Source organism: Myotis daubentonii, chromosome 18 (assembly GCF_963259705.1).
Source record: "Myotis daubentonii chromosome 18, mMyoDau2.1, whole genome shotgun sequence".
Classification (NCBI taxonomy): Eukaryota; Metazoa; Chordata; class Mammalia; order Chiroptera; family Vespertilionidae; genus Myotis; species Myotis daubentonii.
Genome location: NC_081857.1, coordinates 6,306,249 through 6,332,590, shown reverse-complemented (window position 1 = coordinate 6,332,590; position 26,342 = coordinate 6,306,249). Strand labels below are relative to the sequence as shown.

General features: G+C 46.9%; 2 protein-coding genes and 1 pseudogene across 2 annotated transcripts in view; all 3 read right to left on the bottom strand.

Moving 5' to 3' along the window:
* LOC132220919 (antigen-presenting glycoprotein CD1d-like) overlaps window positions 1–26,342 on the bottom strand; it is a 102,220-nt gene that overhangs the window by 25,342 nt on the left and 50,536 nt on the right. The gene's annotated exons all lie outside the window — the stretch shown is intronic.
* LOC132221273 (cleavage and polyadenylation specificity factor subunit 4-like) lies at window positions 19,244–20,258 on the bottom strand (annotated as a pseudogene).
* LOC132221043 (antigen-presenting glycoprotein CD1d-like) overlaps window positions 24,389–26,342 on the bottom strand; it is a 33,027-nt gene continuing 31,073 nt past the window's right edge. Inside the window, exons 9-11 of the mRNA XM_059674973.1 lie at window positions 26,015–26,293; window positions 24,946–25,042; window positions 24,389–24,835 (exon numbers count right to left, since the gene is read on the bottom strand). Coding sequence (XP_059530956.1) covers window positions 24,814–24,835; window positions 24,946–25,042; window positions 26,015–26,293 — 398 coding nt within the window. The 3' untranslated portion in view covers window positions 24,389–24,813. The remainder of the gene's footprint in view (window positions 24,836–24,945; window positions 25,043–26,014; window positions 26,294–26,342) is intronic.

Below are 26,342 nucleotides of genomic sequence, written 5' to 3'. Positions count from 1 at the left end.
TAAAGATTATGTAGCTTAAGCATGATTGTTTGTAGTTAAAGTGATTAACTACCCACCTGGCCCTTAGTTAAGGGGTTTTATTCCCTCCCTAACTTCAGGGGAAAATGCCTACCTGGGGAAACAACCTTTTTCGGAGAGGTGACCTTGGTTAAAACACATAGCGCCAAGAAGGTGAGCAAACATATTAAGAACAGTATGCCATATACGCCAGGTACCTTGAAACATATGCTGTGCAGATGTTTCTTCCCTGCAGCGACTGTGTCAAGCAGCAAGGATGGACCAGCTCCCAGCAGCCTACCCCTCTATATATGGGGTCCGATGATGGCCAGGCATTTATTGCCAAAGTTACACAATCCATAGTTAAGGTCCTGAGAGTTACTTGGAAATTACATTATGTTTATAGACCACAGAGTTCTGGACAGGTAGAGAGGGTAAATCGGACCTTAAAGGAAACATTAACTAAGTTAAAATTAGAGACTGGCAAAAACTGGGTAAGTCTCCTCCTTCCTTTTGCCCTCCTCAGAGCTAGGTGTACCCTGTACATAAAAGGACTCACCCCTTTTGAAATTATGTTTGGCAGGCCGCCACCTCTTCTTCCCCACCTAAGGGAGGAAGAAATTGCCCAGCTGTCTACCCGAAATTTGCTTAAGTCCTTACAGGCTTTGCAGAGCAGCGCCACGTCAGCACAACGGGTGGTGAGAGCCGTACGAGAGGAGGACGCACCGAGAACCAGTCCAACGCAGCCTGCATTCTCTCCGGGTGACCTCGTCTAGGTGAAGCACCACGACCCTGGCAGCCTGGAACCTAGATGGGATGGACCCTACCAGGTGGTGCTGAGCGCTCCAACTGCCATCAAAGTCGCAGGAAAGAGGCACTGGAAATTTTAACCCCGTCCTCCTCATGCCTCTCGCCTGGTGAACTGACCAATGGGAAGGAGAAAGACATGGGGACTAAGACTCTATGCGTGCGGCCGAGACCCTGGCCAATTCTTCATCATCAAATGCCTCCTCAATTTCATATCGTAGAGGGCGCTGAATCAAAGATTTCATTCAGGCATAAGACCAGAGGGGAATGTTACAGGGTGTGGGACTGAGCCATGGAAGGGTTACAAAATGTTACAGAATGTGCTGGGAGGGGAGACTGATGCATGGAGAGGGATTGTGTCAGGATATGGAGAAGGATTGTGTCAGGGTTAGGAACCATGGGAGAAAAATTGCTAATTATCTTACTAGAAAAGCAATGTGTTATGATTGAACCCAGCCAGGTGTGACCCTGCTAGTAAATTTTATGTAAACTTTTTACCTTGCCAGTACCAGGAACGGCTAATAAACTGCTTTGCAGTTTGTTTTTTCTTTTTTTAAAAAAAATACTTTGTAGTGTTGCAGATGAAAGATCTTCCTGTACTCTCGGTCGGCACTGCAAGCTGTGGGCTCTTATGGGAAGGGCACAGCTGGCAGTCAGCTGGCCAGCTTAATAAAGGCTCTTAAAATTTAAATTCTGAGTTGGTGGTCTATCTCGCTGAGCTAACACTCCCTGCAGCAACTGCGTCAAGCAGCAAGGGTAGATCGGCTTCCAGCAATTATAGTCATCATGGATGACACAGTCTTTCCAGCGGCAACCCCCATAGATGTTTACACCTTGATTACACTTGTCCAGGTTCCACTGGTCGTAAGCAAAACAGACATAGGGTCGGCCACCACTGGCCACTGACCAGATGTCAACAGCCATCAGGATCTTTGTCTGGCATCCGACCAGAGGGCAGTCCTGAGATCTTACCAGCCGGGTGACTTGTTTGCCATCCTGGTAGTAGGTTTCACGGACCTTGAACCTCCACACATAAGTGGGTGGGGGTTGGTGTAGGTTGCTCAGGGCTGGAAGGAGGAGGAGGAGGAGGGGAGGGCGACCAAGGAGGATCTTTGTGGGGCCCAACACCTCACATTTATAGAAGTCATGCTGCTCCGGGGTCCCCTTGAGCCTGGAGGGGTGGTGCCACGACGTGTCACCGACCTGGGGTCGCCATGCAGCTTGGCCGTGGTGGGGGTAGGGTGAAGGGATGGTCCTCGGGAGTCCTGGTTGGTCAGTTCTGGCTTGGGCAGAAACCTGTCAGCATGTTCTCAGAGCAGCTGCCTGATTAAGAACAGATATGGGAGATACGTACCCAGGGGAGGAGGATCAGCAGAGAGATGGTGGTTGAGCAAGAAGGATCTCCCATAAAGGAGTTCAAAAAGGGCTTAAGAAGGTGGGGCTCCTTGGTGCAGCCCTAATTCTGGTCAGGGCCATAGGCAGGAGGTCCAGCCATGAGCTGCGAATTTCTAGAGAGAGTTTAGTTAGATGGTCCAATAGGTTGGAATTGAGTGGCTATGATGAGGGTTCGAGCCAGTGACAGACAAATCCAGCAGGATGTAGAGGAGGAAGAATTGATGTTGGAGAGTAGATGGAAAGTTGTGTTGATGAGGGTGGGCATAGGAGTAGGTCCCGGGTTTGTAAATAGAAAGTGACACTAGAGGATTTCCCATCCCAGACAGTAGAATTGATGACTTCCTCATCATTCCATGTCCGTTTCACCTGAAAATATTAAAAACCTGAGCTTCTTCTGGAGTAAAAATTGGAGGGTCCCTTGCTAGATAAGAGCCTGTGAGGAATGATGGGTCATAAGGTCCTGGATGGTGGGAGCATTTGGTGAGCCTGAGAGAGGTAGGTATTGCAGTGAAAGTGGGAGGGAATGTTAGAATGTGCTGTTATCCAAGGAAAAAGAGAAAGGGATGGAGCAGTGGAAGCCAGGGACCTGGATATGAGGCTGGAGAAAAGGCAAGGGGCGCTGGAGGGAGCAGGCTGCCTGCTCCCAGGCCTCGAGATACATGGATTTTAAAGTTGCCGCATTTTTCCTAGAGATGATGAATTCAGTTTCTGATAATAGCCAGACTGTTGAGTAAACCTGTGCATTCAAGGAAGTTTCCTTTGGGAAGGGTGGAGGGGGATGGGGCAAGAAGGATTTGAGGTCAGATCAGTTTTCAGAGCATTAAAGGGATGAGGCTGTTGTCTTTGGGATCTATGGGCTCAGTGAGGGGGTTTCTTCGCCATGTCATGTAAGGCTTTCACAGCGAGACTGAGATAGGCGACTGTGGTCTGGAACAACTAGGCCCTATAAGGGGACGTATGGCAGTGGAGGATCGGCCTCCCTGTGAAGGGAGGGGGCCAGGAGTGGAAGGAGCAGGGAGGCTGAAGGGCTCTGAGTGAGCTGCAGAGTTGCTGCTAGGATGGTGAGGATATCTCGTCCTAACAGGGGCACGGGGCATGAAAACATGACTAAGAACAAGTGGGTTATAGAGCTATCATCAAGGAGGCAGGGAAGGGCGCCAGTGGTCAGCGGGCAGATGGATTTGCCATCAATACCCATGACTGAGATCATGGAAGGAGAAAGGGCCCTGATAAGGAGGGCAGGACAGAGAAGTTAGCCCCCATATCAACCAGGAAAGTGACCTGTTGCCTTCAGCGCAGCCCTGGGCTCGGTGAGGGTGGTAGGGGTCGTCTTCAGTCTTCAGCCAGTCCCAGCATGGCCAGGGGCGGGTCATGACCTGGAGGGCGGCCCCTCCACGCTGGGGTGCAGAGGGCCCGCCACTTTTCCAGGGGCAGTCACTCTTCCAGTGGCCACTTAGACCTCAAGCCAGGTAGGGCTCTGTTTTGCCGGGGTCCAACCCCAGCGGGTCCAGGGGTCCCCAAAGGTGTGGACGGAGTCGGTGAAGAAGGAATGACACAGAGACAGCTTTCAGTTGATCAGCAGCCTAGCCAGGATCTCCAGCCAAGTTCTGGTCTCCATCTCCAGAGAGGTTCTGCTTAGGATCTCCAGAGAAGTTCTGTGCAGGTTCTAGTCAGGTTCTCTTGCCAATTTCTGTAGTCAGGTTCAGTCCAGGATCTTTTGCCATTTTCTCTCCAGCGAAGTTCTTCTGTCTCCAGGCTCCGTGTAGGTTCTGTCTTCTGAATTCTGTGTTCTAAGTTCTGTCTCTTTCTGTCTTGTTACATCTGTATTTATACCAGTTGATTCAATCCCATCAATCTCTATTCCAAAGGTTAGGGCATTTCTTATCTCCATTCCAGGGAGTAAGGATTATGTAGCTTAAGCATGATTGTTCATAGTTAAAATGATTAATTACCCGCCTGGCACTTAGTTAAGGGGTTTTATTCCCTCCCTAACTTCAGGGGAAAATCCCTACCTGGGGAAACAACCTTTCTCAGAGGTGACCTTGGTTAAAACACATAGTGCCAAGAAGGTGAGCAAACATATTAAGAAAAGTATGCCATATATGCCAGATCCCTTGAAACAGCAAGCATGGACCGGCTCCCGGCACTGTTGGAGCCCAGTGCCGGGGGCATTGCTTTGCCCAGTGACCTTCATTTCCACATTTGGAGCATTCTCCGGCTGGTGTTCATCCTCTCGTTGCACCCACTCCACGCAGAGCCCCTTGGGGCCATGGCGCTGCCGTCGACTGCAGGGCCACAACTAGGGCGTGAGTCTGCAGGTATACCTTTTGTCAAAGGCAGGCCTCCCATTCCGACTGTGCCTGCTCCTCACGGCATAAACCTTAAAGGCCATGTTCACTTGATCTCGGACTGGGATCTGAGGGCTATTAAGGACCTTAAAAATTAGGTTAAGTTTACGGTAAAGGTGGTCAGGTCAGTGGCCTCTCAATCTGTGAGGCTGGACATAGAGAGTGGGGGCATAGATTCAGACTATGTCCTCAGTCCCTGCTGCCTCCCTCAGGGGTAGAATGGGTGGAGAAATAGAAGAGGCTGTTTTGGAGCTAACATTCTCAGGATTTGGGCTCTCAGGGATAGGGGAGAAGGCAGCCACTGGTTAAGAGGGTCTGAAGTGAAAGAGCCAAGGCATTTTTCAATGTGAGGAAGGTCAGAGTGAGAGAGAATGGCTACCCAGATAAAATCCTTCCCAGCTGCAACCTCTCGGTAAGGGAACTGGCCGGCCACCTGTGAATTTAATTGCTGGAGATTTGGTGGAGAGTGCACGGGGTGAGGCGGGCAGTTAGAATGAACATGAGCATACAGGGGAAATGCCGCAACCTCCCGGGGTTGGGGCAGAGGGGAGTAGGGACAGAAGGAAGGGGGGGCCTGCGGACGTGTGTTTTTACCAACTGGGGAAGCAGGCAGGGGTGGGGGCAGGGTTGTCATGGGCGGTTTGAGTTTCCAGCTCCTGCAGCGAAGTGGGGGACTCGGGGTGGGCGGAAGAGGGGAGGCGGGGACAGCAGGTAGTGGAGAAGGCATGGCTGGAGGAGGCTTGGGCAGGAAAGGAGTTGGGAGGGGGCGGCCTGGCACCAACCCCAGCCCTGCTGACCACTTCCCAACAGTGGCGAGGCGGGTGGACAAACTGCCTGCACCCGAGGATGAGAGCACAGCATGCAGCAGCACCGTGGAGAGGTGCGGGGTGTACTACGCCACCCCCCCCCCCCCCCCCCCGCACACACACACACACACACCACACACACCGCAGGCTCGGTGGCCCAAGACACAGCACAGCAGCAGTCGGGCAGGAGGAGCAAGGACAGGGTGAGTAGAAAAGGCAGAAGGGGCTTTGCGGGAGGGACGGGGATGCAGAGTAAGGAGAGACACAGACAGAGAGAGAGACTTGGGCGTATTTCCCGATTCGCTGGCAGAAATTACTGAGATCAGTATGGACGGTAAAATCAAGTCCCATTTTCATACTGAGGCCATACTATGTTACAAAAATAAATGAAGCATTTAGGACGTAATTCAGGGGCAGGTCTAGTGTTTAGCCAGATTGGTCAGCAGGCACCCTCGAGGTGTGCTCAGATCAGGTTAGGAATTTGGATTCCACCGTGCTCGATACCTGTGGCCTAGTAGTGGGGGCCAAAGGTCAGCGTCCTAGCGATTTGACCCCAGCTATGGACGAACGGCGGGACAGGGGGAGGTAGGGACATCTCCACTACCTCCCAAGGTGCAGAGGAACCTTCCTGGAAGGGTCCAGAAAAGGCAATCTCTGATGCGACTGTGTTTTACAGACAGAGACGCTGGCGGGCAGCCACCTGGGACCAGCACTGGGGCAGGGCGGGACGCACCTCTGATGCTGCCAAACAGGGAAAAGGCTGCCGAGATGAAGAAATCCGGTCCTGAGGGATCCAGAGCTACCAGGAAGGAGAGGCGGGCACCCTGAGCCTTGGAGGGACTGCCAAATGGAGTGCTCATGCCACCTGGTTTCGGCACCAAATGTTAGGTTAGGTGGCTCAGGAGGCGGTGTAGGAAATAAAGAGAGTCGATCAGAAAAGAAAGAAAGGGAAGGTTTTATTCTGAGTCCCTGGCGACTCACAAACCCCATGGATTCGCGCCAACATGGAGGGGGGCTCTTTTTTTATATTGTGGTTGGGTGAGGGGCAGGGACATGAGCTGAGGTATTCAGCTGAGGAAGTTTCTGCCACAGGGGGTCGGCAGGGTATTCAGGAAGGAGTCAGTATCTGTGTGGGGGTCGTCAGGGAGAAGCTGGTATCTGTGTCTGGCAAGCTGATCTGTTAAAAATTCCAGGGAGGGTCCATTATCTCATCACACGCCTGCATGTATCCAATCATGGCCTCTCTGTGACCTAACAAATAACAAATGTTAGTTTAACATTGGCTCATACTGCTATTTTAGATGTTTTGACTTTCCTTTCAGATCGGCCTTGAATTGCAAAGTTTCATTTTCTCTTTAGGTTATGCTGCCTAATAGTCTACCAAGTTGCTAATGATCTGGTAACAAACACACACATTCAGAGAAATAAAATTCATATGTAGGATGTGCAAGAGGCAGTCAATGTTTCTCCTCTTTCTCCCTCTCCTTTATTTCTAAAAATCCATTTAAAATAGCTTTTAAAAAATCTTTTTTTAAAATTTTCATATGAAAGAACTTAGTGGTTCATTCACTATTGGAAAAGTGGAGAATTATCACCTAATATTATTGTTTGGTAACTGCCTGATTTTTCAAGCTTTCTGATGTCAGGTTAAACCTATGGGAAGTTAAAATGATCATAATAAAGTAAACACTCTTAGCCAAAGCACAGACCCACCAAAATGCCTATATTGGTAAAATAGGCCTACAAATTAACTTTTTAAAATAGTTACAAAGCTATCTACGTTAATAAAAGAGAAAAATGGTAATTGGCGTACGACGATACCCTTTTCATTGGCTAATCAGGGCTATATGCAAATTAACTGCCAACTATGATTGGCAGTTAACTGCCAACTAAGATTGGCAGTTAACTGCCAACTAAGATTGGCAGTTAACTGCCAACAAGATGGCGGTTAATTTGCATATGTAAGCACAATGCAGGGAGGTGAAAGGGAAAGCAGAAAGAAGCCCCCTGCCACTGACAGTGATCGGAAACCCAGGGGGGAGCTAAGAGCTGGGGGGCAGGGCAAAGGCGGCCCTGGGGCCGCCTTTGCCCTGCCCCCCAGCCATGAACGGAGAATCAGGCGCCTTTGCCGCCCTGGCCAGTGATAGCAGGAATTAGGGGTGGAGCCTGCGATGGGAGCTGGGCACGGTCGAAGCTGGCAGTCCCGGGAGCTAGGGGTCCCTTTCCTGGGCCTAAAGCGGAGCCCAGGATCACGGGGCCGCTGCAGCTGTGGGTCCCTGCTGCCCGAGCCGGACGCCTCAGCCAGAGGCGTTAGGCCTGGGCAGGGGCGGAGCCTGCAACCGCGGGGAGCTGGGGGTCCCCTGCCCAGGCCTGACACCTCTGCCGGAGGCTTCAGGCCTGGTCAAGGGGCCGATCCGGTCATTGGTGATCAGAGGGTGATGAGGGTCAACTCCTCTGGCCAAGGCATCAGGCCTGGGCGGGGGGCTGAGCCGGGGATTGGAGGATATGATGGTCCCCTTGCCCAGGCCTGAAACCTGGGTCAGAGGCGTCAGGCTTGGGCGGGGGTGGAGCAAGCGATCAGAGGGAGATGGGGGTCCCCTGCCCAGGCATGATTCCTGGGCCAGAGGCCTCAGGCCTGGGCGGGGGCCAGAGCCAGTGATCGGGGGGAGATGGGGGTCCCCTGTCCAAGCCTGATACCTCTGGCGGAGGCATCAGGCCTGGGAAAGGGGCCGATCAGGCGATCGGAGGGTGATGGGGGTCTACGCCTCTGGCCGAGACATCAGGCCTAGGCAAGGGGCAGAGCCAGAATCGGAGGGGTCTGGGGGGCCCCTGCCCAGGCCTGATGCCTGGGCCAGAGGCATCAGGCCTGGGCTGGGGGCAGAACCAGTGACGGGGAGAAATGAGGGTCCCCTGCCCAGGCCTGACACCTCTGTCAGAGGCATCAGGCCTGGGCAAGGGGCCGATCCTGTGATTGGAGTGTGATGGGGGTCAACGCCTGAGGGCTCCCAGGATGTGAGAGGGGGCAGGCTGGGCTGAGGGACACTCCCCCCTCCCCACACACACACACACACACCCAGTGCACGAAATTCGTGCACCGGGCCCCTAGTATATGAATATAAAATCCCATATTTGTATTTAATATACAAACTGTAAAAATGGAGACCTATATTCCATATGTCCCTTCCAGATCCACAACTTTTGTGACATCTAACTGTTCACTTGTATTTTTGTGGGTTTCTTTACATTTGTGGTTAATACTATTAAAAGGGAAATCTCTACAACGTTAACATATTTTCTAAATAAGAGTGGGTTTCCTATGGATTTTGCTCACCCAAGAACCAAATGAAACAAGCCTAGCTATTGACTGATACACTTCAAGCATCTTAAGAAGATCAGTATGGAAAGGCCTCCCAGTGGAAAGAGAAAGAGAAGGTCCAAAATTGTTGAAGTTGGAAATAGAGATTCAATATACAGAGAAGGTTGGGGAGGATTTTCTGGATAGGTGTGCCTGCACCAAGTGGTGGATGAAGTCATAGATCACAGAACACCATATCCTTTCCTCTATAAGCACCAGCCATTTCACCAGACCCTCATCCCCCAAAACTGAGGGGTATTTGAGTAAAGGCAGCAAAGACACCTAAGGACTGAGATGGTTGCCTACTGCCCTAGCTGGTTTGGTTCAGCTGATAGAGCGTCGGCCTGTGGACTGAAGGGTCTGAGTTCAATTCCGGTCAAGGGCACATGCCCGGGTTGCTGGCTCGATCCCCAGAGTGGGGCGTGCAGGAGGCAGCCCATCCATGATTCCCTCTCATCATTGTTGTTTCTATCTCTCTCTCCCTCTCCCTTCCTTTCTAAAATCAATAATAATGTATTTTAAAAGGAAAAAAAACCCCGATGGTTTCCCACTCTGTCACAAAGGTGGCTGCCTTGCCTTGGTGTCTCCCCATGTGGTAAAGGTGCTGCGGTTTGAGTACATCACCACTGGGTCTGAATGATCAGAGTCGCAGCACAGTAAGGAAGGGAGGAGAGGAGACAACAGTGTAAGATATTCTCCCCCATATCCATCTTCACATCTTGCATCCCAACAGCCCTTCCCTATTAATGAACAATTCAGGGGATGTACCAAAAATGCCAATAATTTGTTTCAAAGTCTTTAAAGTGGGAAGGGGACCAGTCATGACCACTTTCCTAAGAAGCAATTTTACACATTCCAAAAATGCTCCCTACTTACAGGGGAAGTGGACCTCCTAGGGGTCCTAGGACCTCGCCTTCACCTTCCCTCATTCCTGTTCTCTTGGAAGTCCGCTAATAGACTAAAATACCCAGTAATTATTTTGATCAGGAAAAAAAGAGAGGGTCCTAAATTTATGGTAGCCTGACCTTCCACGTCTCTCTGAAAACTCACACACATGCACTCACGCACACATACCTTCCCCTGACAAAGTTTGCTCATGACAACCCTAATAATTTTACAGCTTATCACATGTCTTTGCACATATGTATGTTTAAAATGCACATGCCATGCAGGGAAAACTTTCAGCTGGCCTACCAAGAATCCTTAGATCTAAAAGAAGACAGGATGTAATGAACGATTTGCAACAAGAAAAACAGAGGCTAGACTTTGTAAGAGCTCTTTAAGATAAAACTAACTCAAGAAGAATCATTTTGCCAAAACCGGTTTGGCTCAGTGGATAGAGCATTGATCTGAGGAGTGAAAGGTCCCAGGTTCGATTCCGATCAAGGGCATGTACCTGGTATGCGGGCCCATTCCCAGTGGGAGATGTGCAGGAGGCAGCTGATAGATGTTTCTCTCTCATCAATGTTTCTAACTCTCTATCTCTCTCCCTTCCTCCTGTAAAAAATCAATAAAATATATATTTAAAAAAAGAAGAAGAATCATTTTCACTTTTGAGCAAGATTGTTCTTCCCTTTCTTGCTTTTCCTTTGAATAACAGTTCCTTTTTTCACCAACGTTTTCCTCAAATAGGATTTCTGAGTCACCTGGGAAGATACAGGTATTCCCTGTATCTTCCCAAGGAATTCCCAAGATTAGGGAACTAGCAAGTTACAGAAAGAGCTAGGGGGCACATCAGCATTTAGCCAACATAATCCTTTCATTTTGTAAATAAAGTAGAAGAGGACTGTTTAGTGATAAAGAATCTAAATCCCTGTTTTAGAACCCCAGAGAAGATTTTTAGACAGGAGTATAATAAGGGTAAAGAGAGAACGGCAAAAATAGAGTCAAGGTTTTGCAAAGAATTAGAGAGATGAACAAGGAATGGTCTTTGGTATGCCTTGGCTCACGGCACCTACACTATCACGGAAAACATATCAGAATTCACAGGACTAACAGTATGACAGAAACTGAGCGGTGAGAAAGCAAAGAAACTCGCCTGCCTCCTGTATTAAAACCCTGCACGGTGGTGTCATGAGATGCTGGGAAGTGATCTGACTTCCAAACATTAAATATAATAAAATGAAAACACAGCTCCCAAAATAGATAAAGCCTCTTTTCAAACTTCTATCTTCACAAAAATATAACTTAATGTTTGGTCATCTTTAAAAAACTGACTTGCATTCCAATGCCAGCAACAAGCAAGAAAATACGCTGCCAAGTAAATGCAGTAGCCTCAACTGACACACTAGATCGAATGGATGTAACTGACATATTCAGAGCGTTTCATCTCAAAGCAGCAGAATATACGTTCTTTCCAAGGGCACATGGGATATGTTCTAAAATGGACCAATGCTAGGCAACAAAAAAAGTCTCAATAAGTTTAAGAAAATTGAAATCATTTGAAGCATCTTTTCTGACCATAATGATATGAAACTCGATATCAATCACAAGGAAACATTTGAAAAACCCACACAGAGATGGAGGCTAAGTAACATGTTACTAAACAATGAATAGGCTGACAATGAGATCAAGGAAAACCTTTCCTTTAAGATCAGGAACAAGACAGGGATGCCTACTCTCACCACTGTTATTCAACATAGTTTTGTAATCCAGAGCAATCAGGCAAGAGGAAGAAATAAAAAGCGTCCACACTGGGAATAAAGAGGTAAAATTGTCACTTTTTGCAGATGACATAATTCTGTATATAGAAAGCCCTAAAGCAGCGGTTCTCAACCTGTGGGTCGCGACTCCTTTGGCGGTCGAATGACCCTTTCATAGGGGTTGCCTAAGACCATCCTGCATATCAGATATTTACATGACGATTCATAACAGTAACAACATTACAGTTATGAAGTAGCAATGAAAATAATCTTATGGTTGAGCCACAACGTAAGGAACTGTATTTAAAGGGCCAGAAGGTTGAGAACCACTGCCCTAAAGGCTCCACCAAAAGACTATTAGAAACAATAAACAAATACAATACAGCTGCAGAATACAAAAATCAGTATACAAAAATCTATTGCATTCCTATATACTAACAAAATATCAAAAAATGAAATGGAGAACACAACGCCATTTGCAATTGTAACAAAAAGATAAAATACCTAGAAATAAATTCAACAAAAAAAAGTGAAGGAACTATGCACTGAAAACTATAAGACCTTGTTGAAAAAAACTGAAGAGGACACAAAGAAATCAGAATATATTCCATGTTCATGAATTGAAACAATCAGCATGGTTAAAATGGCCATAATTTTAACCTGAAGTAGCAATTTTCAATCTTTTTAATCTCATGGCACACATAAACTAATGGCTAAAATTCTGTGGCACACCAAAAAATATATTTTACCAATCTTACAAAAAAAAGATACAATTTTTACTCACTCCCACCAGACATTTATTGTTGTGTTGGCTGTTGTCATTATTTTATTTGACGATCTAAGGAAAAAGAGGCTAATGCTCCTGACTAGTCAAGGATTGCATGTTTTAAAAATTCTGGCAACACACTGATTGAAAATCGCTGACATAGAGCAATATACAAATTTAATGCAATCCCCATAAAAATCCCATTGGCACTTTTCAAAGAAACAAAACAAAAAAATAACCAAATTTCATGAAACCACAAAAGATCCCAAGTAAACAAAGCAATTCCACAAAAAAGAACAAAGCTGTAGGCATCACACTCCCTGACTTCAACTTATACTACAAAGCTACAATAATCAGAACAGTATGGTATTGGTGGTAAAACAGGCACACAGACTAGTGGAATAGAACCAGGAGCCCAGGAATAAACCCATATGTACATGGGCAAATAATTTTTGACAAAGGAGCCAAAAAACGTACAATGGAGAAAGGAAAGCCTTTTCAATAATTGGTGTTGGAAAATTTGGAAAACTACTGTAATAGAATTAAACTAGACTACTCTTGGACACCATAAACAAAAATTAACTCAAAATGGAATAAAGACTTAAATATAAGACCTGAAACAATAAAATGCATACAAGAAAACATAAGTACTAAACTTATAAACCTTGGTTTCTGACAGGCTTTTGTGAACTTGACCCCAAAGGCAAGAAAAGTAAAAGTAAAAATAAATTAATAGGACTCCCTCACACTAAAATGTTTCTGTGCATTAAAAAGTATCAAGAGTCTTGTGTGGCGGGCTGGCACGGCCATGGCATACTTAGCCCCAGGGCACCTTATGTGCTGCACCAGCTAGGCCAGCTTCAGTGAGCCTGAGTCGGGGCGGTGAAGGATTAAGAAAAGACAGACAAGAGAATGAAAGCTGGGTCTCGGTGGGTCGCTGCCCTCTTGGATGGAGAGAGACAGCACCACGGACTACAAGCCATGTCTTTATTTTATAGCCAGATTCCATGAGGCAAAGTAAGGGCGTGGTCAAGATGTTTACAACATTCTCATGGGTTTTGATTCTACTCAACTACATGCACCTGAACTCTATCAAGCCCACATCACTCAGGCACGTGGGGCCACGTGTTTGGACCATAGGTTCAGGCTTACAACTCTAGCTATTGGCTATGATAGTGCTGGGAGGGCTCTGCCCTCCAAGCTGGGACTTGCACGTGGCCACGAGAACTGTGCCCTCTCATTAGTCCGAGGCTTAAACCTGTCCAAACACTGTAGCCTCTCTCCACAGTCTTATACTGACTTGTTTGGTGTGCGCAACAGGAAATATTTTGCTTTTGGAGAACAAGAAAAACAGGTTTATTTGCATTGTGCTTATTAATTTGTATAGTTATACATTGTCTGGTATGTTAATGTTCAAGAAAAAATATAAATTTTTATTAAAATGTTCTATTTTTTAAAAATCAACAAAACAAAATGACAACAAACTGAATGGAAGAAGATATTTGCAAACAATACCTCCTATAAGGGGTTAATATTCAAAATATATAAAGAACCCACACAAGTCAAAAACAGTTAAAAAAACAATCCAATTTTTAAAATGGGCAGAGGACCTGAACAGACTTATCCCAAGAATACATACAAATGGCCATGAGATATAAAAAGATGCTTAGTACAACAATGCAAAAAAAACACACATATGTACATAACACATAGACACAGACAATGATGTGGTGATAGCAAGAGGGAAAGGGGGCTGATGGGTAGGTGGGGATGGGCAAAGGTGGGGGGGTGGGATTGGGGACAGAAAGAGACCTTGCTTGGGGCTATGGGTGCACCATGCAGTGTGCACCCATATTTTATTGAGTGGTACACTTGAGACCGATATGGTTTTGTGAACCAGTGTGACCTCAATAAATTCAATTTAAAAATAAATTAATTAATTAACATTAAAGACAAAGAAAGACACAATAGACATGCAATGAAGCTGAAGTTAGGTTCTGTTGCCTTGCAATGCCTGTGGGGAAAGTAGGCTGAGAAGATGTGAGGCAGGACAGAAAAGGTGACTGATACAAGCAGGTTCTTATGAACAAACAAATAAAAAATATAATATATACGCAAAACAAATCAATTATTTTTTCATAGGAAATCTTCGGTAGGCCAGTCTGTTCAGTAACTGTTGAACTCCCAGTGATTCCTAGTCAATATAGACATTCACAAGCATCAAAGTTATATCTTTTTATTGGAGTTTGGAGAGAAATTTCTGTGAAATTCTATGTTGCTCACTTTCACTCTATTCTGAATTAAAAACCCAATGCCTGGTGTGCAGCTGTTCACCTGAAGCCACAGCTGTGCATCTGTTGGGACCGTTACCTGAACCCACCACTTTAAGAAGATAAGGCAAACTGAATACTGCAACTTGCAAGTACACTATATTGATGTGTGAAGCTTGACTCTGGGATATTTACCCTATATTTTCCCCCATAGTTACAGTCAGCCTCACATAAAATCTCCATATCGCATTTGTAATCTAAAATCGTAACTTCTCCAGTTTTTGTTAATTCCTCTACTGTAATCTTCTTATACATACTAAAATATGTATAAGAAATTGTACCAGGCGCTATGATGCGCACTGACCACCAGGGGGCAGACGCTCAATGCAGGAGCTGCCCCCAGCCAGCAGGCCCTGCTTGCCCGAAGGGAAACAGGGAACAGGGGGTGGGTGGCAGCGGATGCAGGCAGCACCAGGCCAAGGCAGGTGGGAGCAAGTGGGGCCCCAATTGCCCCACCAGTCTCCCCACACACACAGGGCAACTGGCATCAGTGGTGGGGGGCAAGGCTGGCTGCCAGCAGCCGGGGAAAAAAAAAAAAAAAGAAATTGTACCAGGTAAACTCCATTAAATCAATTTAATTTCATTATTCTAAATCACAGTTACATAATTTCTATTTATCTAAGTTGATATATATTTTATTAGAAGTACTAGAGGCCCTGTGCACGAAATTTGTGCGCTCAGAGGGAGGGGGTGTCCCTCAGCCCGGCCTTCACCCTCTCACAGTCCAGGAGCCCTTGGGGATGTCTGACTGACAGCTCAGCGCTGCCAAGGTGGTGGGAGAGGCTCCTGCCACTGCTGCGGCGCTCACCAGCCGTGAGCCAGGCCCAGGGCTTCTGGCTGAGTGGTGTTCTCCCTATGGAAGCTCACTGACCACCAGGGGGCAGCTCTTGCATTGAGCATCTGCCCCCTGGTGGTCAGTGCACATCATAGTGACCGATCGTTCCACCATTCAGCCAATTTGCATATTAGCCTTTTATTATATAGGATATTCAGACAGATCAATTCCTTTTTATATAAAAATTATACACAGCAAAAACTAATTGGCAAATCTAATGTTGAATTTTACCTGTAAAGGTTTTGCTTTTGAAAGTTATCTGTGTAGCCATTATTTTTACAAAAAGGCAATTTTTCCTCATTAACTTGTATAAATGCTACTATATGCAGTTGTATCTACTAAATATTTTATTTTGGTTTTGCTGCTCTTCATATTTAGTTTAATACTTAGATAAAGTAAAAACAGTTTAGCTCACTGTCCTTTATTTTGGATTAGTTTACTTGGGATTTCTCTTGTTTCTTGAGATAGGCCTATAATGGTAAGTCTTCCCTCTTATTAATACTTCAGATGCATCAAAGAAGTTTTTTTTAATATGTTACTAATGATTCGGAGAGGAAGGGAGGGGGAGAGAAACAGAGAAATATCAATGATGTGAGAGAATCATCATTCAGCTGCCTTCCGCATACCCCCTACTAGGGATCGAGCCCGCAACTGGGCATGTGTCCTGACCGGGAATTGAACTGACCTCCTGGTTCATGAGTCAACACTCAACCACTGAGCCACACCTGCTGGGCACATCACAGTTTTGATATGTCTTATTGTCATTCTCATTTGTCTCTATATAGATTTTGATCTCACCTTTTATTTATTCTTTACCCCAGCCATTGTTTAGTGGTATGCTGTTTAAACTCCACATATTTCTGAGTTTCTTTACTTTCTTTTTGCAGTTGATTTCTAATTTCAAGTCATTGTTGGCAGAGAATACGTTTGGTATGAATTTCATCCTTCTTGAATTTGTCAAGGTTAGTTTTGTGACCCAATATATGGTCTATCCTTGAGAATATTCCTTGTGCACTGGAGAAAAAAAGGTATAATCTGATGTTCTCGTATGAAAGGTTCCGTAAATGTCGATTATCTCCATTTTGTCTAGTGTGTCACTTAAAGCCAATATTTCTTTATTGAATTTTTGTTTGGATAGTATATCTAGCGCTGTCGATGGAATATTAATGTTCCCAACTATGATTGTATTTTGGTCTGTTTCTCCCATTAGTTCTGTGAGTAGTTGTTTTATATATTACTAGAGGCCCAATTCACGAAATTCGTGCGAGGAGCTCGGCCCTCACAGCCACAGCTTCATCTGGAAGGTCATCCAGAAGGATGTCCAAAAGGTTGTTCAACTGTCCGGTCTAATTAGCATATTGCACTTTTATTATTATAGATGGTGCTCCCTGATTGAGAGCATATATAGTGAGAAGTGCTATGTCTTGGTGTACTGCCCCCTTTATCATTATAAAATGTCCATCTTTGTCTCTTGTTACCTTCATTATTTTGAAATCTCTTTTGTCGGGTATAAGTACAGCTACACATGCTTCACCCTCTTTTCTGTGGCTATTATTTCCTTGAAGGAACATCTTCCACCCTGTCGTTTTGACTCTACCTTTGTCTCTGCTGTCTCCTGAAGGCAGCACATGGTTGGGTTTTGTTTTTTGATCCCATCTGCTACCTTGTGACGTTTTATCAGTGAATTCAGTTCATTACATTTAGGGTTATGATTGATGTCTGAGGATTCACTGTCTCCACTTGATCCATATTTTCTGGTAGCTCTGTGCCTCCACTGCTTCTTTTCTTTCTTGTTTCTGTCGGTTGTTTTTATTTGGTGGTCTTCCATATTCCTTTCCTCTCTTCCCTCTTTTTTAAATCTATGTGTTTCAGTTTTGGCGTTTTTCTGTGTGGTTACCATTAGGTTTATGAAAAATAACTTGCATATATAAGGTAGTTTTGTGGGGTTTTTTTTAGTACATCTGATCTCTGTCCTCCTTTGCCAATTCAGACCTTTACCCTCTCCCATGTTTATGTTTTTGTTGTCACAAATTATCCCTGTTTTTTATGTAAGTTTTTTGGTGATTTTACTCAGTGTTGTGACCTTTTGCTCTTTGTTTTAGGTAAAATAACCCCCTTTGAGCATTTCCTGCATAGGAAGTTTTCTGGTGATAAATCCCTTCAGCTTCTGTTTATCTCTGATGGTCTTTATTTCTCCTTCATATTACCAGGATAACTGATGGATATATTATTCTAGGCTGGTAATTTCTCTCCTAGAGTTGTTTGAATATTTGGTTCTACTCTTTTCTGGATTATAGAGTTTCTGCTGAGAAGTCGGATGATAATTGATGAGCTTTCCTTTGTAGGTCATTCCTTCTTTTCCCTGACAACTTTTAGAATTTTTTCTTTGTCATTAATTTTTTATAGTTTTAATACAACTTGTCTTGGAGAGGGCCTATTTGGATTAAGGTAACTACGTGTTCTGTTTGCTTCTTGGATTTGAGGATCTAGTTCTTTCCATCGGTTTGGGAAGTTTTCATCCACTATTTGTTTGAATAGGCTCTCCATTCCTTTCTTTTCTCATCTTCTGGTATGCCTGTTATTCTTTTATTTGCTTTTTCTGATGGAGTCAGATAGTTCTCATAGAGCACTGTCATGTTTTTTATGCTTAGGTCTCTCTCTTCTTCCCTGTGTTATTTCTAGACTAGAGGCCTGATGCAAGAAATTTGTGCACGGGCCTTGGCCCTGGCCTCTGACACCTCTGCTGTGGCCCCTGCCTGCTGTGGCTGTGTCTAGAAGGAAGGACGTCCAGAAGGACGTCTGGTCTAATTAGCACATTATGCTTTTATTATTATAGGTTCCTATCTTTGATGTTACTAATTCTTTCCTCCATCTGGTCGCTTCTATTGCCAGGGCTCAGTAGCTTATTGCTGATCTCCTTAATTGAGTGATTCATTCCAAGAATTTCTGTTTGGTCCTTTTTTAAAGTTTGAATCTCTTTGGTAAAGTGATTTGTGCTCTGAGTGAATCAAGTTCTCTCATCTCATTGAGTATTTTCAGAACTGCAATCTTGAGTTCTGTCATTTACATCACATATTTCCATGTGTTCCAGTTTGCTTGCTGGAGATTTTTCATTTTCTTTCTGGACTGCCTCACTAACTTGCTATTTGGCGGGCTGGGCTTCCTCTCTGTCTGGGCAGCTATGTATTGACACTTCTTTAGCAGGTTTCTATGAAGAGATATTTCTATTATTTTCCAGTAGGTGGCACTGAATCACAAGTTTCTTAGTTCTGTGAAATTCCCAAGCTGACCTCTGCAGCTGCCTTCAGTATGGTTGCAAAGTTGGGGGGTGAAGTTTGTTTTTTTTGTTTTTGTTTTTTTGTTTTTATTAAAAAAGCAGCTTTAGTCAACCTCATAAAAATTGTTCTTATAATTGAACTTGGATAGGTCCCCTTGCCCAGCAAGTTGCAGGTGATAGTTTCACATTTCCAGGCTTAAGGTGGTCTCCATAGGCCAAAAGGTGTCTGAGTGACAGTACAGATGCTTGAGGGGCAGGAGGTAGGTGCACAGGCGGATCATGTCATCTTTTTAAAGGGTGGCCCGTCGCTCAGCTGCAGGTATACCTTAAACACTGTTAAACATGTGCCCCAAGAAAATAAGCCTAGAGGGAACAGACCCTCACACTTGAGAGCCCTGCACCCCTCCTCAATCGCTGCCACCTTGGAACAGGACCAGGCTGAGGCAACAAGCCCACTTGAGTTTGCCCTGAAGGCCTGCCTCGTTCAAATCACATTGATAGGCACAGCTTCTGAATTCAGCAGGACATGGAGGAAGCAGGCATGACCTAGCCTCAGTTTTAAGGACCCACCAGTCCCTGGGGTCACCAAGAACTGGTGTTTAATGAGGCCCAAGGAGAAGGGCCGTCTTTCATACAGAACTGCTTGCATAAGCTCTTCCCTGCAACTTCCTCCTCTCCAGAGAGCAGTGCTCTGGAAGTCCCAGACAGATGTTGATGCCTAGACACACATGATGCTGATTTGAGGGACAGAACTGGAGCACATGTCCCCTTTTTAAAAGAGACTACAGCAAAATGGTAGGGAAACTGACAGATGTTGCCCCTCAGACTGATACAGGCCAGTGTGCTTGCCTACCAGCTCCAGCCAGAGTTGTACTAACACTGGCATTGAACAGTTAAATGCACAATCCCAAGGATGGCCCAGAGTGGTCCCCGAAATGGGGCCCTTTGGGCTGCTCTGAGCTGTCTCCAGCTGCTGTCACTGTCCACTGAGAAAGGCCAAGTGCCCTTTGGTGCATCTGTTGGCGTAGTGTCCTTTTCCACCACATTTGTCACAGGTGACCTGCTCCAATGGGCGGGGCCCCGGGTTGCCTGCCCTGCTGTTTTGACTCTGCATGACCCCGATGACCTGCGGGGCTCTCTGCTGACTGGGAGAAGAGTTCTGGCTCGTTAACTGGATCAAGGAGGACGACCTTTGTAATGGCGGATTGTTACTTTGCTTTGACGGAGGCTGCGTCTGCTGGGGCAGTGGAGGCTGCTCGGTGGTTCCCATTGGCAGTTCAAATCGAGGGTGCATGAATTTACACGAGGGCCCCTCCAGGCAGAATCCCACGAGGTAATTCACACAGGTGACTCTCCGCGTGTGCCGGTGCCTACACAGGGGAACAAACTTTGAGTAGAAGTAGCACTCAGGCATCTTGGTCATGTCCTACGCATGGAGGAACTCGCACTGGTCCCCCACTTCTTGCACAGCCCCCGCAGCCAGTGTTTGCACACCACTGTCTTCTTACCACTAATGTGGCGAAACGGGCACATGCCCCCTTAGCCACAAGCAGCTTTCAAAAAGAATTCACAGACAACAGCCAGGGCCTTGTCCATGCCGGGGAAGGGCAGCGGCTGCACCACGAGCTGCTGCTTGCTCCACCGCGATCTCCAAGTCTAACTTGACCTACCTGGTCCACATTGGCGATGATTTCCTGCATGGCAGCGGCGAAGGCCCCACCTGCCTAGGTCCCTCTTGTACCTCCCCGCAGGCACTCACACTTCTACCCGCCACTGGCCCGCGCACATGGTCCTCCTCCACCTCGCCTGCCTCGCCTAATCTCTGAAGTTTGTTTTTCCCTCTCAGTATTGGCAACCCCAGACTTCCACAGGGCCGCCTCCAATACATCCCACTCAGGGATCAGTCACAGAGATAGATAACAATCCTGCATAGCAGTTCTCAGATTTGCAGATAATGTGCTCCACATCCCAGCACCAAGCGCAGGGGGAGATAATTTGGGGGAGTCTACGTGACAGCAGGGCTCTCTCTATGGCTCAATTTCTTAGTTTGGAACACCAACTTCCTGGTGATAAATTCCTTCCGACAACCTCTGAAGAACCTCTGCGCTTCGTCCTTGCCCAAGCCTCTCAGCATCTACAGTTTGCACCACTCACTCCATAAGAGTGTCCTCCCAACATTCTCTGCACCTCACAGCCAAGGGAGCGCCAGCTACAGCCAGCTCCCCCCCTCTCTGGGCCAAGCTGCAGAGCTGCATCCATCCCCTCTTAGCTCTCCTCCCTTCTTGCCTCCCCTGATTGCTCCCATTTGCCCACCTTTGGAGGCTTCAATGCATGGATCTCTCAGACATGCCTGTGTTGTGAGCAGGGAGTCATTTGTTGAGTGATAGCTGATCAACTTGCTGAAATTTCATGGGGAGAAACAAAGGGGATCTCTCACACCACCATTCCTCTGACATCCTGGTGTGTCATTTAAAGTTGCTATTTCCTTATTGATTTTTTTTGTCTGGAAGATCAATCCATTATGTCAAGAGGGCTGCTTCAGCTGGTCTGGCTCAGTGGATAGAATGTCGGCCTGCACACTGAAGAGTCCCAGGTTTGATAGTGGTCAAAGAAAGACATTTGCCTGGGTTGCAGGTTCAATCCCTAGTAGGGGGTGTGCAGGAGGAAGCCGATGAGTGATTCTCTCTCATCGTTGATGTTTCTATCTCTCTCTCCCTCTCCCTTCCTCTCTGAAATCAATATAGATAGAGATAGAGATAGAGATAGAGATAGAGATAGAGATAGATAGAGATAGAGATAGAGATAGAGATAGAGATAGAGATAGAGATAGAGATAGAGATATAATTTTTTTAAGAGGGCTATGAAAAGGTCCTTGCCAGGTTTAGGCTGCAAAGTCAACCAAGTGTCCATGAGCTACGGTTGTTAGATTTCTAACATATGAGTCGGGGGGTACACAAACATTTAATCAGTAGGCCAGCTGAGGCAGTATGACAAAACACAGTATGACCTGCCATGTAGTAGCTGGTGACTGCAGGAGAGCCCCTTCTTCCTGCAGTGTCTCTCCAGGGCTCTCTACTGTAAAAGCTTAACATTGTGTTGACTTTAAAGGAGAAATAATGAGGAATTCCATCCATTATCACTGAGCACATAACGATGAATTTAGAACTTATAGCAATAAATTTGAGTGTCAATAAAGTAACTAATAGCACAGCACTCAATGAAGAACATGATATTCATACATAGAATATTGACCTATTTTAAAATAAATTTCCTGAGATGATAGGAACTGCCTATTTGAAAAAAGAGGACAAAATTTTCTGGATAAACGTTTACTTTCCAAATAAATCAAAATTGCTTAAAAACGAACCAGAGCCACTATAAATTCAGGCTGAAGCATTTCCAAAATGATTTCAGAAGAGCCTGGGAATGTAAAAGCCCAGTGAGATACATTCGCAAACTTGACCCTGCTTCAGGAAACCAAGCTGAAGAGCATCTCCCAACGGCAGTGTGGCACCAAAAATAATAACAGGTCACACGTTTCTGAAGCCATTGTAGCTTACCACACATTTCACACATTTGTCTAGGAGACAACATGTCTACGAGAAAATTTGTCTTTGCCCATCTGGTCTGCTATCACAAAATAACACAGACTGAGTGGCTTATAAGCAATAGAAATTTATTTTTCACAGATTGGAGGCTGGGGGGTCAAGTATCAAGGGGCCAGAAGATTCAGGGTTTGATGAGGGCCCACTGCCTGCATCCTAGATGGCATCTTCTGCTGTCTTCACATGGTGAAGGGACCTCTTTTCTAACAGCACTAATTCCATTTGAGAGCTCAGACCTCCTGACTTAATCACCTCCCAGAAGCCCCACCTTCTAATACCCATCACCTTGGTTATTAGATTTCTAACATATGAATCCGGGTGTACACAAACATATAATCAGTAGCTTAATCAAGACAGACATTATTAGCCCCAATGGGCACAGGAGGAAACTGAGTCAGAGGGTAGAACTCCAGTCTCCTGATCCAGTGCACCTGCTGGTTCACCTAGCCGCCTCACTAAGTTCTGCTTCAAGTTCCCCTTCGTCCATGAAGCCTTCCTTAACTAACCCAAGCCAATATCCTCACTAAGCATTCTGAGAAATTTGTTGCACAGCATTACACATGTCTAAGAACAGTGGTTCTCTAACTTTAGCTGAATATCAGCATTACCTGAGGGCTTGTTCACACACAGACTGGGCCCCACTCCCAAGGTTTCTCATTCAGTAGCTCTGGGGTGGGGCCCAAAATAACTCACAAGTTCCCAGGTGATGCCGAGGCCACTGGTCACGAAAACACAATTTGGGAACCATGGTTCAGAAGCCAGCAGGTTCTTCACCTGCATTCTAGGTTTGACCTGCGAGTCCAGCAGAGAAGAAGTCAAATCTTAATTTCCTCAAGCAAAGACTCTTCAAAAGGGCAGCCTCTCTTTTTCTGGATATTCAGAACCCTGGAGTGCCTAGAGGCAACTTTCCTGAGAGCCAACCGATCATTTTAACTTGACCTTTTCATTTCTTGGCTCCAGAAAGGTCTGCTGTTCCTCTTAGCTTCCTGTGACCTCCTGTCTAAGAACCAAGAAGACAGCTAGGCCGGCATCACTACACCTCAGGCTTGCCCAGGTATATTCAACACTTTTCGTGCATTGCCTCATTAGCCAGAAGTAAGAGAGCCTGTTTGGGAGAGCCAGTCTGATTAAAATGACTGCCCATTGGTGAGAAATATCCCTCCCCAGAGTAGTTCTTTCCATATCATACACATACACTAGGATTTCTCCTCTCTTAATCAAATTACATAGGTAAAAGCTTGGGATACCTCTGTTTCCTTGACCTAACTTTCTTTTTAAAGATGAAATATCCCTTTATAAATCCAAATGCACAATAGAAATTATGTCCTCAAACTGCCAATATTGACATTCACCGGAAGCTTTCCCAAAAGATACAAACTGAAAGCCCCCCAAGTTGTTGTTAACTAGCAGAGGTGTATTTGGGGTTCCACACCCTAAACTGTGTAAAAGTTTGAGTCAATCTACACTAATAAAAGAGAAAAATGGTAATTGGCGTACGACGATACCCTTTTCATTGGCTAATCAGGGCTATATGCAAATTAACTGCCAACTAAGATTGGCAATTAACTGCCAACTAAGATTGGCAGTTAACTGCCAGCTAAGATTGGCAGTTAACTGCCAACAAGATGGCGGTTAATTTGCATATGTAGGCACAATGCAGGGAGGCGAAAGGGAAAGCAGGAAGAAGCCCCCTGCCACTGACAGTGATCAGAAACCCAGGGGGGAGCTAACAGCTGGGGGGCAGGGCAAAGGCAGCCCTGGGGCCATGTTCGGAGAATCAGGTGCCTTTTCCGCCCTGGCCAGTGATAGCAGGAAGTACCGGTGGAGCCAGCGATGGGAGCTGGGCACGGTCGAAGCTGGCAGTCCCAGAAGCTAGGGGCCCCTTGCCTGGGCCTAAAGCAAAGCCCACGATCGCGGGGCCACTGCAGCTGTGGGTCCCTGCTGCCCGGGCCGGACGCCTCAGCCAGAGACATCCTGCAGGGGCAGGGGCAGAGCCCACGCGATCGCAGCGCCCCTGCTGCCACTGCAGGTCCCCGCTGCCCGGGCCGGACGCCTAGGACAGAGGCGTCAGGCCTGGGCAAGGGGCCGATCCTGCGATTGGAGGGTGATGGGGGTCAAAGCCTGAGGGCTCCCAGTATGTGAGAGGGGGCAGGCTGGGCTGAGGGACACTCCCCCCCGCCCCACACCCAGTGCACGAATTTCGTGCACCAGGCCCCTAGTATTTTAATATCAGGTACGCTCACATGAAAATCCAGACTTCTGCTTTTCTTGAAAAATGTCGGTCACAGCCAACCCAGGGTCTGACTTCCTATTTGACAACAAGGAATCTGCTTCCCTTGGACAGGACAAGGGCTTTCCAGGTCTCTGCAGGCTCCGGCGTTTAAACAATGGCCACAGGTGCCCCCGCTTCGGCACTTCTCTGCTTGTCCCTGGTAGGTATCTGAGTTTGCACTTCTGTTCTTAAGAACCACGTGAGCTTCTAAACAGACAGGATGCTTAAATTCTCTTAAAGTAGGCAAGGGGTGTGATGCGAGCTGTCTTGGGATTGCTCTCTGCTTCCTCGAGACACCTCTCTTTCATCCTCCATTCCTGGGGACCGAAGTCCTGGGAACCTGAGATCCTGAGTTGCAGACAGGTGTGGCGAGGGCAGTCACAGGATGTCTTGGTAAGACCTGTGAGAGAACAGCCAGGGAGAGAACATTCAGAAAAGTGGAAGAGGGGATGGAAGGAAGAGGGAATGGGGACAAAGGCTGAGGAAAGGAGACGGAAAAAGAAGACTCACCTGCACTTTATAAGCCAGAAGGCTACGACTCCTCCTACCAGAGGGAGGGATGCCAGTACTGCTGCGACGATCAAGCCCACCGGCACATGACTCCCCTCTGCTTCAGGAACACAGGAGTTTCTCAGCCCCGGGATTCCTCCCTAGCTCAAGCCACCTGGTCTCAGCACATGTGAGGGTGCCAGGTGCTTATTTCCTCTCCCATTTAAAGTTGCTACTTCTGGCCCAGCCAGTGTACTCAGTGGTTGAGCATCGACCTGTGAACCAGGTCACGGTTCGATTCCCGGTCAGGGCACAGGGCCGGGTTTGATCCCCAGTGTGGGGTGTGCAGGAGGCAGCCAATCAATGATTCTCTCCCATTATTGATGTTTCTATCTCTCCCTTCCTCTCTGAAATCAATATAGATATGTATTTTAATAAAAACAATAAAAGTGGCCTCTACTATTCCCCTGAAGTTTGGAGGGCCCAGCTTTTTCAGGGCTGGGGCATCCGTAATGCAGTCCATTTCAGCTTATATAGCACAGCACACAGGGGAAGGGCAGTAATTCCTCAGCGAGGCAGTCCTGAGTCGAAGCCCAGCTTTCCTCTTTTTAACAATGCGGCTGTGGGCAGTAACTTGACCTAGCTGAGCCTCAGCTTCTCATCGATAAAGTGAGAATAATACTTGCTTCAGAGGAGAGGTGACTGGATGGCACGCTGTGTGCAGGGTGCTCAGCCCACACATGGGAAGCAGCCGGAGAACCACAGCTACCTGTGTACCCTGCCTTCTCGTGCTCCCATCCCCTCTCCTGAGGACTAAGTCTCCCTGGGATTCTTCATGTGCCCCCTACTTCTGAAACTGGGAGTCTTTTGGTCACACATTTCTTCATATGGACCGTCCTGCCTCAGTGCCTTTTGAGTTGAGATCTTTATTCCCCTCTGTCCTGTACCCGGATCCCCTCCTTCCGTCCGTCCTGGTCAGGGCCTCATTGCCAAAACCCCTCTGTCCTGCATCAGTCCACTCCCACCCTTCCCTGTCCCGCCCTCTGTGCTTCAGAACCACATCCCCTCCCCGCGGGGCCCTAGTTCTCACCCCAGTAGAGGAAGATGTCCTGGCCTCCGAGGCTGCTGTGTCTCACTCGGCAGGTCAGGCCGGCTGCCTCCCCAGCCGCCACGTCCAGGGTCACTCGGAGAGACCACGTCCCGTCAGCATTGGGCAGGACGTCCCCTTGCTGAGAGCCCGGCTGCTCCTGCTCACCTCGCATCCACCTCACCCACACAGGCTCTGGGTAGAATCCTGAGACGTGGCACACCAGCAGCAGACGGCCAGGGCCAGGAGGGGGGCCACTGGACAGCCAGGCCTCGGGCTTCACTGTATCCAACAAGGGAATGGGGCCTGTGCATTAGAGGCTCACTCAGGC